The sequence below is a fragment of the Amaranthus tricolor genome, chromosome 3, assembly GCF_026212465.1.
Source record: "Amaranthus tricolor cultivar Red isolate AtriRed21 chromosome 3, ASM2621246v1, whole genome shotgun sequence".
NCBI classification, from domain to species: domain Eukaryota; kingdom Viridiplantae; phylum Streptophyta; class Magnoliopsida; order Caryophyllales; family Amaranthaceae; genus Amaranthus; species Amaranthus tricolor.
The window spans coordinates 10,179,158-10,193,171 of NC_080049.1; the positions used below are offsets into that span (position 1 = coordinate 10,179,158).

The window sequence follows — 14,014 nt, forward strand, 5'->3', positions numbered from 1 at the left end:
ATGATCTTAAATACACATGACAAGAAAATATTCTCAATTTAATTTCTCTTCTTTTCCTTTTCAATTAAAAATAAAATAAAATAAAATAAAATAAAATAAAATAAAATAAAATAAACAAAACACATACAAATACCCAAAACCTTTCTCCCTCACTCACGTCGACAACCTAGAGAAAACAAGCCAAGAGCACCTTCCCTTCACGACATTCCTCTTTGAATTTTCAAACCCATATTTCTCTAAATTTCTACGAAGAAAACGTCAATGGCTGCTAGGGCATGACTGTTCTTCTTCCCTCTGATCTTCGAAGGACCTGCGTGCGAAATCAAATCATCTGAAATTTCCCTTCCTTGATCTTGAATTCTACCGATTTGGGGAAGGAATCGGTGAGTTTTGGTCCTGTTGATTACAACATCAAATTCAAGCCAAAAACAAGCATTGAATCTATTCTTTCTCGTTTCTTGTTATTGCTAACAAAAGGAGGCGACGTCATCGAGGAACCTTTCTAGTTGAGAGCTGTGAATCGATCACGGCTCTTTGAAGCGTCTTGTTGCTTGTCCATAGATCGGAACCAGTCGGGAATAATGGATTAGTGAAGGTGATTAGAGGTTCCAAGGATGTATATTGAGCTGAGCACTTAGGAATTTATTGTTTTGTATTAGGAATTTTGGATAAATGTAATTTTGATTTGGCTGTGTTGGTTATATCAAACTTGTAGAGAATTGTATGATTATCCTTTGCTTTAGTTTGATGTTTGTTTTGAGACATAGCTGAGTTAGTTACGTTATAGAGCTGGTGAACCCTTTACTCAAGTTTTAGAAGTGTGATTTCAGTTTCTTGGGAAATGAACCCCGTGATGACCCTTTTTACTCAGTCAATGGTAAGTCGGGTTGTTATAGTTGGTATCAGAGCGAAACGTGAATTGAGGACCTTTGGATGGGTAATAAAGTTGTAGGATCTATGTGAGGAGGAGAAAAGACATTAGGTGTACATTATTGATTTGGGTAGAAGTTAGTTGATGGGGTAACGTGAAGCGGACATTTTATTCAAGTATCGTTTTATGGTGTTTCATACGCTCATGTTTGTATGTATCTTCATAAGTTATGTATTGCTGTTAATACGTAAGATCTTTATTTGTTTGTGCACGTGCAGAAATGGATGAGTATCGTATGCCTCGACCCGAGAGTCGTGGGGAGAAAGTACAATTTGGGAACTCCCATGACTATGAGCGTACGGTCACGTCACGTGAGGCATCTCATGCGCGATCTGACCCTACTGAGACCTCCACACCTGTCGTTCCGGCTGCTATCACAGTCAAACAGTTTGAAACTATGCTAAAGATGTTCTACACGCAGCAGCAACAAAACTTACTTCTGAAACAGCAAGTGCTTCAGACTCTTAATGTCGGTTCTTCAAAGGGTAGTTCTGGGCACGATCTAGGGGCATCACAGTAAAGGGTATTCAGAGGTTGGCCTCTAGAAAGTATGACGGTAAGGGTCCTCCTACTAGACTAGACGATTGGATTTGAGAGATGGAGAAGATATTCACGATACTGAAGACTCCCGAGGATATGAGGGTAGACTTAGCGGTACATTACCTAACCGGTGACGCTGATACTTGGTGGGTCACCCATAGAGACGCTCATTTACCAGTTTCTTCCGCCATTACATCGGAGCATCCTTCTACCGTACCTCCTCTTCCTTGGAGCTTGTTTCTGTCAGCACTCCGTGAAGAGTTTTTCCCTCTACATCTTCAGCGGAAGATGTTCGATGAGTATTCTCGGCTTACGCAGGGAACCCAGACCGTTCACCAGTACTACGTCCGATTTATGGAATTAGCTAAGTACGTGGACGACATGAAGATTGGGGAGAGATTTAGGGCTTAGAGGTTCTTATCAGGATTGAGTCTAGATATCCGGGAACATATGAGGAACTTGGGGCACGAACATGTTAGAGATGTGTACCGTGATGCATGTGAGCCTGAACGCCTATGGGATGAGCGGAAGGCCACTCAACGGCTAAAGCGAGGTAGGAAGGACACCCATGAGATATCACAGAGTGTTAGGGGTCGAAGATATTCAGCACCTACTCAGTCACACCGGAAGCACCGATCTAGTTTTGGGAAATCGACGTCGAGCACACCCCAGGGTAACAGAGTCACAGAATGTTTCCATTGTGGGAAGAAAGGGCACAAGAGGGCTGAATGCTTTACGTTTTTACAAGAGCAAGGATTGATGAGGACTTCTCAGGGTTCAACGCAGAGACCGACCGGTAGTCATGCTAGTGTGGCTCAGGATAGACGGCAGGGTCGACCGCAAGCATCTCTTGGGTACGGTTCGTAGAGTCAGAAGTCCGCAATGGGAGGCTCTTCCAGATCATCTATTGGTGCACCAATCAGTGGCACCAAGGTTACAAGGAAGCTTATGGCTCTTAAGAGAGATGAAGCCGAGGTTACACCAGGAGTTGTGACGGGTACGTTCTTGGTCAACAACAAACCGGTATATGTTTTATTTGATTCTGGAGCATCTTATTCTTTCATTGCATCTTCGTGTATATCAAAGTTGTTTTTGTCTAGTTCGCTTGAGATAAGTAGTGAGTTTGCCCAACCATCGGGCGAGAGAATCTTATGTTAGCGAGTGTATAGGGATATACACTTAGACTTTATGGGAATAGATTTACGCGTAGATTTGATAGAGTTTCCTTTGGAGAATTTTGATGTTATCTTGGGAATAGATTGGCTGAGGAAGTACAAGGCGAGCATTGATTGTTGGTTGAAGAAAGTGTCTGTACGAGGGTCTAAAGGGCAGAGAGTGACCTTTAAGGGTTTTATGCCAAAGAATCACACTAAGATCATATCTGTTATCAAGCTGAAAACATATTTGAGAAGGAATTACCCTATGATTCTATGTCACGTGGTAGACACGACGATGAGCACACCCGAGATAGGAGACATATGTGTAGTATGTGAGTTTGAGGTTGTCTTTTCTTCTGAGATACCTGGATTACCACCTCCGAGAGCAGTTGATCTGACAATTGATCTTGTACCGGGCACGAGTCCTATATCGAAGGCTCCCTATCGCATGGCACCTAGAGAGACAGTAGAGTTAAAGGTGCAATTGCAAGAGTTGTTAGATATGGGTTATATACGCCCAAGTGTGTCTCCTTGGGGCGCACCCGTTCTCTTCGTCAAGAAGAAAGATGGGACCTTTAGACTATGTGTAGATTATCGAGAGCTTAATCGTGTGATAGTGAAGAACAAATATCCACTTCCTAGAATTGATGACTTGTTCGATCAGCTTAGAGGTGCAACGGTGTTCTCTAAGATCGATTTGAGGTCTGGCTATCATCAGTTAAACATCTCGCCAGAGGACATTCCTAAGACAGCCTTCAGGACGCGATATGGGCATTATGAGTCTACGGTCATGCCCTTTGGTTTGACCAATGCACCAGCGGCGTTCATGGCTCTAATGAATAACATCTTTACCCCGTATCTTGACCAGTTCGTTGTAGTTTTCATCGACGACATCTTAGTTTATTCCAAAGATGAGGATCAACATGCCGAACATTTGAGAGTCATATTACAGATTTTGAGAAAGCATAAGTTGTACGCCAAATTCACAAAGTGCGAATTTTGGCTACACAAGGTTTCCTTTCTTGGGCACGTAGTGTCTAGTAAAGGTATATCGGTAGATCCGGCGAAGGAGGAGGCGATTTCGACTTGGGCCATTCCAAGCAACCACACTCAAATTTTTGGTAAGTTGAACGGATTCTTAAGGCCTACACATGAGATTGATGGATGTCGTAACTGCATATTATATTGGATACTTGACATGCAAACATCTATATGAAGGTCCTAAAGGAGTAAACTTACCAATAAAGAATATACCTAGAGAAATGTTTTCCATAAAATTAAGGAAAATTTAATTTAAAAAATCCCACTTTTTGCTTGTTGTCTTTTAAAAATCTCACCTTTCGATTATTTTTTTAAAATCCGACCTTTATACTGTGTTTTCTTTTAAAGTACTGACATCATTAAGTTACTTGCAAAATTCAGCAGTAAACAAATGAAAAACCAAAAGGTCTCATTTTTAAAAGAAAACGCAGTATAAAGGTCGGTTTTTTAAAAAATAATCGAAAGGTGAAATTTTTAAAAGACAACAAGCAAAAGTTGAGATTTTTAAAATTAAATTTTCCTTAATTTTATGGAAAACATTTCTCTAGGTATATTCTTTATTGTTAAGTTTACTCCTTTAGGACCTTCATATAGATGTTTGCATGTCAAGTATCAAATATAATATGCAGTTACGACATCCATCAATCTCATGTGTAGGCCTTGAGAACCGTTCAACTTACCAAAAATTTGAGTGTGGTTGCATCAATTACTGGGAAATATGTTTTTCTATAATTAATTCCTTGAGAACCCTGCTCAGCAACGAGTATTGGAAGACATGGCGGAGCAAATAAAGAATTTGCAGGAACGAATCGAACCCCATAACGAGATACTGAAATCCCATGAATCTCAGGATAGGAACTCGGGGATGTCACGTTCCAGCAGAAGAAATAAGAAAAGAAGGGAGAGATCGAGGACACATACAAGCCTCAACAGAAGCGAATTCCAAAACGGGGAATCCAAAACCGCCTCTCGAGATGCCCGTGCTTACCTGGAAAACAAGAAGCAGAGGGCGTTCGAAAGTGTTCAATCATTGGTGGACAATAGGAGGGAAGAAAGGAAGAAAGCGCAACTCACGGGATCTAGCCATCCCACCAGCCCCGTCATAATGCCGCGGAATGAGACCGGCAAGAGTAGCCTCCCCGAAGATCTTATGCCAATAATCTCTCCGCTGGCTTCGGAGATACTGAATACTCCCAACCCCGGGAAAATAAAGATCCCAAATATGGCGGCCTTCGATGGAACATTCTGCCCCGAGGAACACTTGATGGCATACAAAAACTTGATGTTGCTGTACACCACCAACCCAGCATTGTGGTGCAAATTCTTCCCAATTACTCTCACAGGAGTAGCCTTGACGTGGTACACCTCTCTTCCAGGGAGAAGTATCCACACCTTTGCCCAATTAGAGAGCAAATTCCTGGGTCACTTTGTGGCATCCAGAAGGCAGGAGAAATCAAACTTCCATTTGCTTAGCATAACGCAACTGGAAGGGGAATCCATATCATCGTATCTGAGGAAATTCCATGAGACAGTGCTGGAGGTAACGGATTTGGAAGAATCAGTCGCCTTAAACGCCCTAATCAACGGAATGAAGGCTCAAAGGCTCAAGTTCCAGTTGGTCGAGATTCAAGTGAAGACATACGCGGAGGCCATGAAGCAGTGTCAAAGCTACGTCACGGCTTCCGAGATATGTCAGGCACATGACCCCAAAAAACGAAGGTCAGAAAAAAAGGATCCAATATCCTCCAATCATTCCTCAAGGAACAGAGAGGAACATGCGCTGCGTCGTCCAGAACCTCCCTCAGACATGGGAGCTCCACGATCCAGACATGTATATGTCGCTAAAGGGGAGTCCAGGACGCGGAATTTGCTAGATGGAGGTAATGATCCGATGTTCAACAAGAACAGGAAGGACATATTCTTCGCCATCCGGGATGAGTTACCAACTCCACCTCCTACTACCACCCCTTCCAATCGACGCAACTACAATCTGTGGTGTGATTACCACAAAGAACACGGCCACACTTTGGCCCAATGTTGCGAACTCAAGCGTATCCTACATCAACTAGCCGACGAGGGGGAGCTATCAAGGTTCATCAATCGAAAAGACTATGGCACGAGAGGCGATGCGGAAAGAAGGCCTTGGAACCAGAAAAGAAACGAGGCTAGGCGCGAAAGTTTCAACACACAAGGAACCATCAATATGATTTTCAGCGGCTACACCGAGGAATATCCTACAATCCGCGCCGCGAAAGACAGCGTCCATACTCTGTTCAAACGACCCCTAAAAACCACCTCAAGTGGGCCGATCATGAGATTTGATGCCACTACTTCCCAACCGTTGCAACAACCACACACTGATCCTTTAGTGGTTATCATCAAGATTGGGTAAATGATGGTGAGGCGAGTATTGGTGGATACCGGAAGCACAGCCGATCTTATAACGATGGAATGCCTAAGAAAAATGAAATTCGAAGAAAAGCACCTGCAACCCCTTGATAAACCTTTCATTGGGTTTGGAGGAAACCAGGTCATTCCAATGGGAACAATCATACTCCCTGTGCGAGTAGGGGAAAGAAGCGGAAGCAGAATAATGCCCGTGCGATTCACAGTGGTAGATCTGACGTTCCCCTACAACGCCATCATGGGACTCCCACTCATCAACAAGATCAAAGCGGCAATCTTCCTTCACCAACTCTTGTTACAGTTTGAGCAGGACGACGGACAAGTGGGCATCCTCAAGGGAGACCAGGTAATGGCCCGCCAATGCCTCATCAACACCATGAAACGAGGAACTTCCGTCATCCCTTCTAAAAGAGGAAGGGGAGAAAAGTCTCCTTCCGTCATGAGTATAGATGGACAATAGCCCTCATTCATCAGTCTCAATTTCAACTAAAAGCAGCGTTAGTCGAATTAGACAATAGTTCTTATTTATCAGTTACAATCGTTTGTCCGTGACAATTTCAATTTCAATATAACAGAAGTTTCAACAATTTATTCATCATCCAACGTCAAGTTCCAAAGTTCCCAATTATTCGATGTTATATTCTACCTTCTCATAATTATCTAGTCTTCAAAATGTAGAGTGGTCGGACGTACTCGACATCCGTTCAAACAGCCTTAAGTTATCAAGTATCCGACGCCTAATGAAATTCCTTATTAAAAATCTTGTTAAAATCAGTGTTTTCCATAGACTCGGCGGCAATCACTAGCATCTGTAAAGTCGGATCCCAAAATAGGTCTTAAAAGCTAAAAACCTTGGGATAAATCCAAGTATGAAAGGATTGCTCATAATTCGTCCGACTTATAGACGTGACTAGTCAGTTGCCGTATCATCCATACTAGCTGTGGAATGTGATGAGGTCACGTCATCCTCGTTAACGTTGCACTTTATCACAATTCGTTCAAGCGCTGATCTAAGTCGCGACCAACATGGTAGGCACCAATGCGTCCAATCCGTGAAGTAGACAAATCGGGCCCCTTATATTTGCTAACGGAAGCGTTCACCACACATCCGCGGAAGTATTCTATTTTCCACGAAGTGCCCGACAATTGCAAAAAGTAGTTGAGGCTTCTGAATTGAATCTTTAAAACTTGCGGAAGATATCACGAAGGAGCCACGGTGGCTATAGAACTTCGAGAATATTGGTTGTGTCTTCAGAGTCTATAAGTCGGACTCTATATATGACCAACTTTCTTGCAATTTTTCTAAGTTATGAAAATTCCACAATGAGTCTATGCAGGTATTATTTATTCCGCGCAATGTTCTATATAGCTGAGTTCACTTGCCTTGGTGTTGCCCTACAATTCCTATAAGGCATGAAAAATTATTGTGGAAGATATCCGTGTCATGGATAAGTCGGACCCCCAATGAGGGGGAAATATGGAAAAAAATTTCTAAGTTATCAGGCTTCCTCATGGAGGATCGATAAGTCGGACCTTAATTTAGACCCTAAAAGGTAAAAACGTTGGGAAAAATCTAAGTATGAGGATTGTTCATTCTACCATCTGACTTATAGATGTGGCGAATCTTTTGCCGCGTCACTCGTGATAGCCGCGGAATAAAAATGAAGTCGCGTCATCCTCCTCAGCGTTACAAACCCCTACTTGATCAACTTCCAATTTTTCAAAGTTCCAATAAATCCGTGCTCATTGTGGAAAGATTTTCATATTGTCTGTATGGGTGAAGACGCGGACCATTACATTCATTCCGCGGCATAAAAAATATGAGGCTCGACAAGAAGAGAAATTTTTCAAAGTATTTGCTTATTTCGCGTCATAGAAGAATAAGGGGCTTGTTAAGACGAAGAGAAATTGCGAGTATTTTTATCGTTCCGCGATGTCGATAAGTCGAACACCCAAAAGAGTGAAAATATTGATAATTTCTCTAAGTTATCAAATTTCCTATCGACGCCGTAGAGTCGATAAGTCGGACCCTAAATTACACTCCAAGGGAAATATAAAAAATTCTAAGTATAGAGATTACCCATTCTACCGTCTGACTTATAAATCTTGCGAATCCTTATTCCGCGTTATCCAAGATAGCCACGGAATACAACAAGGCCGCGTCATCCTCCTTAGCGTCATATGAGCAACTTCCAATCTATCGAAGCATTCTTATCGATCTGCGATATAGATAAGTCGGACCCCCAGGTGCTCCCTACCATTTTTGAAATATTCTAAGTATGGAAGGATTTTCATATTGAATGTATAGTTGAAGACACGGACTATCAGTTCGCGTCATGATTAAATCGAAGACGCGGAAATATTCTGAGCGAAAGTCCAAGCCGCGTCGTCAGTTGCTCACGTGATTTATTACTCTGCTTTGAGACATATTTATGCCGCAGCATATTACCCTTCTAAGACTCCACGACATATAAATAGCGAGAAGGAAGATTTAACAATAAATTTGGTATCTTGTCCGTGGGGTCGACAAGTCGGACCCTCCTTGGTGGTAATTTCGCCCAAAAATATTTTAAGTCTTAGAGTTTCCGCGGCCTTAAATATTATATAATCTGAAACGAAAGGGAGGAAACCGTCACATTGTCCGTAAGATAGACAAGTCGGACCCCCCTTTGGTAAGAAAATTCCAAAAAAATTCTAAGTCATGGGATAGCCGCAAAATTAAAGTAGCACAAACTAGGATGGAAGCATCAGTTTAATAATAAATCCGTGCGGCTTATTACACATTAGCAAGGTTGTCTCAGTTGGTCTGAAGTGTTGCACATTATCCCAGAGGTTGCGGGATCAAACCCTTTTATTTGCCTTTTTGCTGCTAGCTGAGGGTACTCCGCTGCATGACATAATCCGCGGCTTGAGTTATTCTATTCGCTTTCCCCTTGGATTTATTAAAAAATATTTAAAAAAAATAAAAATAAATAATAATAATAATAATAATAATAATAATAATAATAATAATAATAATAATAATAATAATAATAATAATAATAATAATAATAATAATAATAATAATAAATAAAATTGGTGTGATCCACATAGTAGACAAGTCGGACCCCCATTGGGGGCGATCTTGTCCCAAAAAATTCTAAGTATTGGAGCTTCCGTGGCATTAAAGTGGAGCTTCCGTGGCATTAAAGTATCATAGGCTGGGCTGGAGGTGTTGAAATATAAAGAGCACGCGTGAATTGCTATACGTTGGTGATGCTGTCTCAGTTGGTTTTGAGTGCTGAATGTTGTACTCGAGGTCGCAGGATCAAAGCCGCGGGATGGGGCTACTCCGTGGCCTGCTTCAAAGCCGCGGCTCATTTAGCCTTATTCGTTTCTCTTGAACTCGGAGCGTTTCGCACGATCACTTTGAAAAGGTCATAACTTTTTCGTTACGATTCGGAATTCGACGTGTGAACAGTCAATTCGAAGCTTGCTAGCCCAATTTTCAGAATCCGCCCAAAGATCTGTCAAATTGTGGATATATTCATCTTCTTAAGGGTTCAAACGCTCTCTACTATCATATCCCTTCATAAATGCCAAGGTGTTTCGGTAGACGTTTACCGTTTCCCCACAAAGAAAGATACTTCGAGTCATCAGGGTTGCCTTTCTCATATCATCCTTCATGCGTGGGGCTAAATGTCATGGTATCACCTACCTAATTTATTTATTTATTTAAATTATTAACGACATATTATCTAAATACCCTTTGACCTTTTGCATTGACTTTGACTTTCGGTCAATGGGCCTTTTTCTGAATTCCCCATCTTCCCTGAATGGCCCATAGGCTAGTTACCTCCAAATACCCTAACCTCCCTCCAGGAAAGTAACCTCCAAATTGACCCAACTTCCCATTCATCCCTCATTGCTTGGTTCTCCTTCTTCCAAGGCTAGTAACCGCCCATTATTCCCATGTTCTTCAACCTCCTCTCTGAAGTAACTTCCTTCTTCACCATTATAAATAGAAACAACCATCAGAGGGGAGGAGATGATCTGAAAATAATCCTCTTAAGTATCCCTACTCATACTCCATTTCATTAGCCAACCCAAAATCCAGCAATATCAACCCCAACATCTTCTTGCATTCAGTTTATAGTCATCTACTCAATAATCTCATTTCAACGTTCTAACTTGAGCGTCGGAGGGGTTTTTCGGGAGATCAACCCCCGGACAAGGCTAACGTGTTGTTTTGCAAGAATTCAAGCCGCTTCCTTCCACGAATCGCCGCTCCTGATAACGCTTCCACTTACAGTATTTCAAGTGTTTTCCAATTCCTCGTTTCATTACCGAAACACAGTTATTTTTAAAATAATTAACATCTTAGTCCACTCAATACACCATTGTAAAATTATTTAAACGACATGTTTCAAATCCTTTATAAATAATTTTTACTTTCAAAGATTATATCGAAATATAAATACTGTTTTTATATAAATTTGATCTCGTTTCATTTTGTGTTTGGCTCCATCCCTCAATATAATATAAATTCATGAACTTATATTTACTTATTATCTCTATTATTAATGGAAAAATGTATGTTTTGCCACAAAAAATAAGACAATGGAAAAATTATATCCTTAACTGTTATTAAAATAAAAAAATGCTAACATCATCACTAATTAATATTGCTTACGTGTCATAACTTCAACAAAAATTTTCCTTCTAAAAGTTAATGATAATGTCATTGTTATTATGACTAATATTCATAACTTTCACTTTATCACTTTTTAACTATGACTACATTATTATTCATATTGATTTGATTTTATAATTTTTATGTCAAATCATTTAATGTATTAGAAAATCATGTATTTATTTTATTTATAAAATCTTATTAATTTTATTTATTAAATGAGTATTATTTAATTAGTGCATTGGATATTTTGAGATGGTTAAAAGAGGAGTAATATACTTTTATTAGGATTTTTTTATTTATACTATTGGTTATTTAAATGCAATGTTTTATTCTAATATGATTTAGGTTATGACTATCTTTATTCTTTATATAAGTCACTTATGTTTTTTAGGTTTATGACAAACAATATATTTTTTTGTTTAAACTGTTATAAAATAATTTTATATATTTTTATATTAAATTTGATTTTGAAGTGTGTTATTAATAGTTGTAACACTTTATATGAATTATGTAATATTTTATTTTTTTTAGCATAAATTGGCCGTATGTTATTTTTTTAATTAAAAATACTCATAATTTAGTATTGTATACTTTATGTACGAACCATTTACCCTTTTATATAAAAGAAACAAATAAGGGCAAAAATGTAATTATATTAAATGTATATATAAAAAAAATTTCTCTTTTGTTGTGATTTATTTGTCGTGGACTTAATTTTCGCAATCATTTGCACGGACAATGTAAAATATGATACAAATTATACAATGTATGTAATGTATACAACTACTTAAAGTGAAATGGGATATAACTATAATATAAAATTAATCTCTTAAAACTTTAATTTCTTAAATGATACAAATATATCGAAAAATTTAATAAAATCGTGCATCGCATGGGTATTATCTAGTAGTTTAGTAAGGTGGAATCATGTCTTTAGGGAGGTAAATGCAGGGGCAGACCTCAAGGGTGCATCGAGTGCTATGCTTTGCCACTTGAGTTAGGAAGCTTTATGTGTTATTACTATGGTTTTATTATTTAAGAGCATGTAAAATGGTACATCCTCTTAAATATTCATCTTTTTTTTTTCAATTTGACACATCATCATATCTTTCATCTACATCATGTTTTACTATATATTTTCATCTTTTTTCTCTTTAAATTTTTTCCAACATTCAAGCATCCTCTTATATCCTCTTTTTTTTTCTCTTTCCTATTTTATATATACAGCACCATACAAATTTTTAATATTTTCATATTTTTTTAATTTATTATATTAATTTTATAATATTAATTTGGTGATGTTAATTAATCTGTGGGTTCTCAATTATAAAATATATCGATAATTAATTGATTGCTAATAATAAACAATAAATGAAAAATTGACATTATCAATTGGTTATCAATAATAAAATGTAACGATAACTAATAATTAATTAAGACATTAAAAGATATTATCAAACAAGATATAAAAAATTGACAAAAACATTAAAATTTTAAAACGAAATTAGGAAACATGCCATGAAATTGAATTACGTAGAGATTTTAAAATACGGATTAGTCAGAATACGAGCTTTCGAAGTTTGCCACAAGTGTCGATCAAATCATTTTTCAAAGAAAAATGTGCTTGTCTATCACGAATCTCTTCTGTTGTAGCTAATAGTGTCGAAAAGTTGTGTTAATCATAGCGTCCTAGCATGATAGAAAATGTTATAGCATTACTGCTTGAAGATCCCATTACATTTTCAGGCTATTCTTGGGAGAACTCTTGGGGGTCTTTATAATTTTGTGTAAGTATCGCGCTCGTCTTCTACAATCATATTATGGATAATGATATATGCCATCATGATCTTCCATAACATAGTCGCACTCAATGCCAAAGCTGGTTTTCGAATAATTGCAAATCGAGCTTGTAGTACACCAAAGGCACGTTCAATATCCTTTTGTGCACTTTCTTGGTTTTGAGTGAATAACCTTTATTTATGGTTTGAGGAGCAGTTATGTCATCAATAAAGGTTGCCCATTTGGGATACATCCCTTTCCAACCAGCGGGACAATTTTTCCATTCCCAATGCATGCAGTCGATGCTTTCAATCATACCAGACTAGCCTCTATCTTCCCCTTCTCTGAGGAGACGTTGGAGATCGTCAAGTGTCAGCTTCCAAAGGTAAGTGGCTGAAAATTGTGCTATCACACCATCAACAAAATGAGCAAGACACTCCTTGAACGTAGTAGCACCAAGTTTCAAATACTCGTCGATTTGATCAACTGCACATCCATATGCTAACATTCTTATAGCTGTTGTGCACTTTTGAAGAGCTGTAGCACCTTGTCACTTACATGCATCTAGATGTTGCTGGAAGAAACGATCATGGACACTTAAGGTATCCACAATGCAAATAAATACGTGTTTCCTCATGCGAAACCTGCGCCGAAATGAGCACTCATCGTATAATGGTTGGTTACAAAAGTAATCAAGAACTAAACGTTCATTTGCCGATTCCAAATCTCTAAGAACGTAAGTTCTCATTTTTTGCTGATGTAGAACATGACTTCTATCTCTTTCTGCGGTGGAGTTGACTAAGTATCTTATTGCATCCTCCACTGCTTGCAATTCACAATTTTCTTTGATAAAATCCATTAACAAATACTCGTTGAGTTCATCGTCCCTAGAACTTGACGAACTGGAATCATATTTCAATTCCATTACTAATAATATAATTTTGTGATGAGGTAAAATAGTTTTATGATGATGATGGAATAAGAAATAAAAGTGTACAATTTATAGGCAATATACTTCATTAATGCAATTATATAATGTTTGAAGATAAGATTTTAAAATCCACACTTTTCAAAATATAAGGATAAGATATGTTAGAAGATAAGATTTTGAAATGCACACTTTACGAAATCTAGGGATAAGGTAAGGTAGAAGATAAGATTCTTGTAGGGATATTATTCAGTTCAGAAGATAAGATTCTTGCTGTGACAATATTGGGTTCAGAAGATAAGATTTCAGAAGATAAGATACTATTGAAATTACTAAAAGGCATATAAATTAAAAGAAATATTACATTGACTTAACATAATTAAAAGAAATATTACACTGACTACTTAACATAATTAAAAGAAATATTACAATGACTCATTAGTCGTTTTAAGCTCAAAGAAACTTATTGTTGAAATCCTCTCTCAACTTTCGATACATGTCCGCTTCAATATCATTAAGCATAGGTTTAGCCATCAACACACTTAACATCCTCATTT

General features: G+C 38.3%; 2 protein-coding genes across 2 annotated transcripts; one reads left to right on the forward strand and one right to left on the reverse strand.

Annotated features, from left to right (window-relative positions):
- The first annotated feature begins 4,891 nt into the window (after positions 1-4,891).
- LOC130808331 (uncharacterized) lies at positions 4,892-6,061 on the forward strand. The gene is made up of 2 exons (XM_057673809.1): positions 4,892-5,209; positions 5,366-6,061. Exons 1-2 carry the CDS (start codon positions 4,892-4,894, stop codon positions 6,059-6,061), a joined length of 1,014 nt encoding a protein of 337 aa, XP_057529792.1.
- A 6,790-nt stretch (positions 6,062-12,851) lies between these two features.
- LOC130808332 (uncharacterized) lies at positions 12,852-13,454 on the reverse strand. The gene is made up of 2 exons (XM_057673810.1): positions 13,088-13,454; positions 12,852-13,015 (listed from the first exon to the last, which is right to left on the reverse strand). Exons 1-2 carry the CDS (start codon positions 13,452-13,454, stop codon positions 12,852-12,854), a joined length of 531 nt encoding a protein of 176 aa, XP_057529793.1.
- Positions 13,455-14,014: the final 560 nt, after the last annotated feature.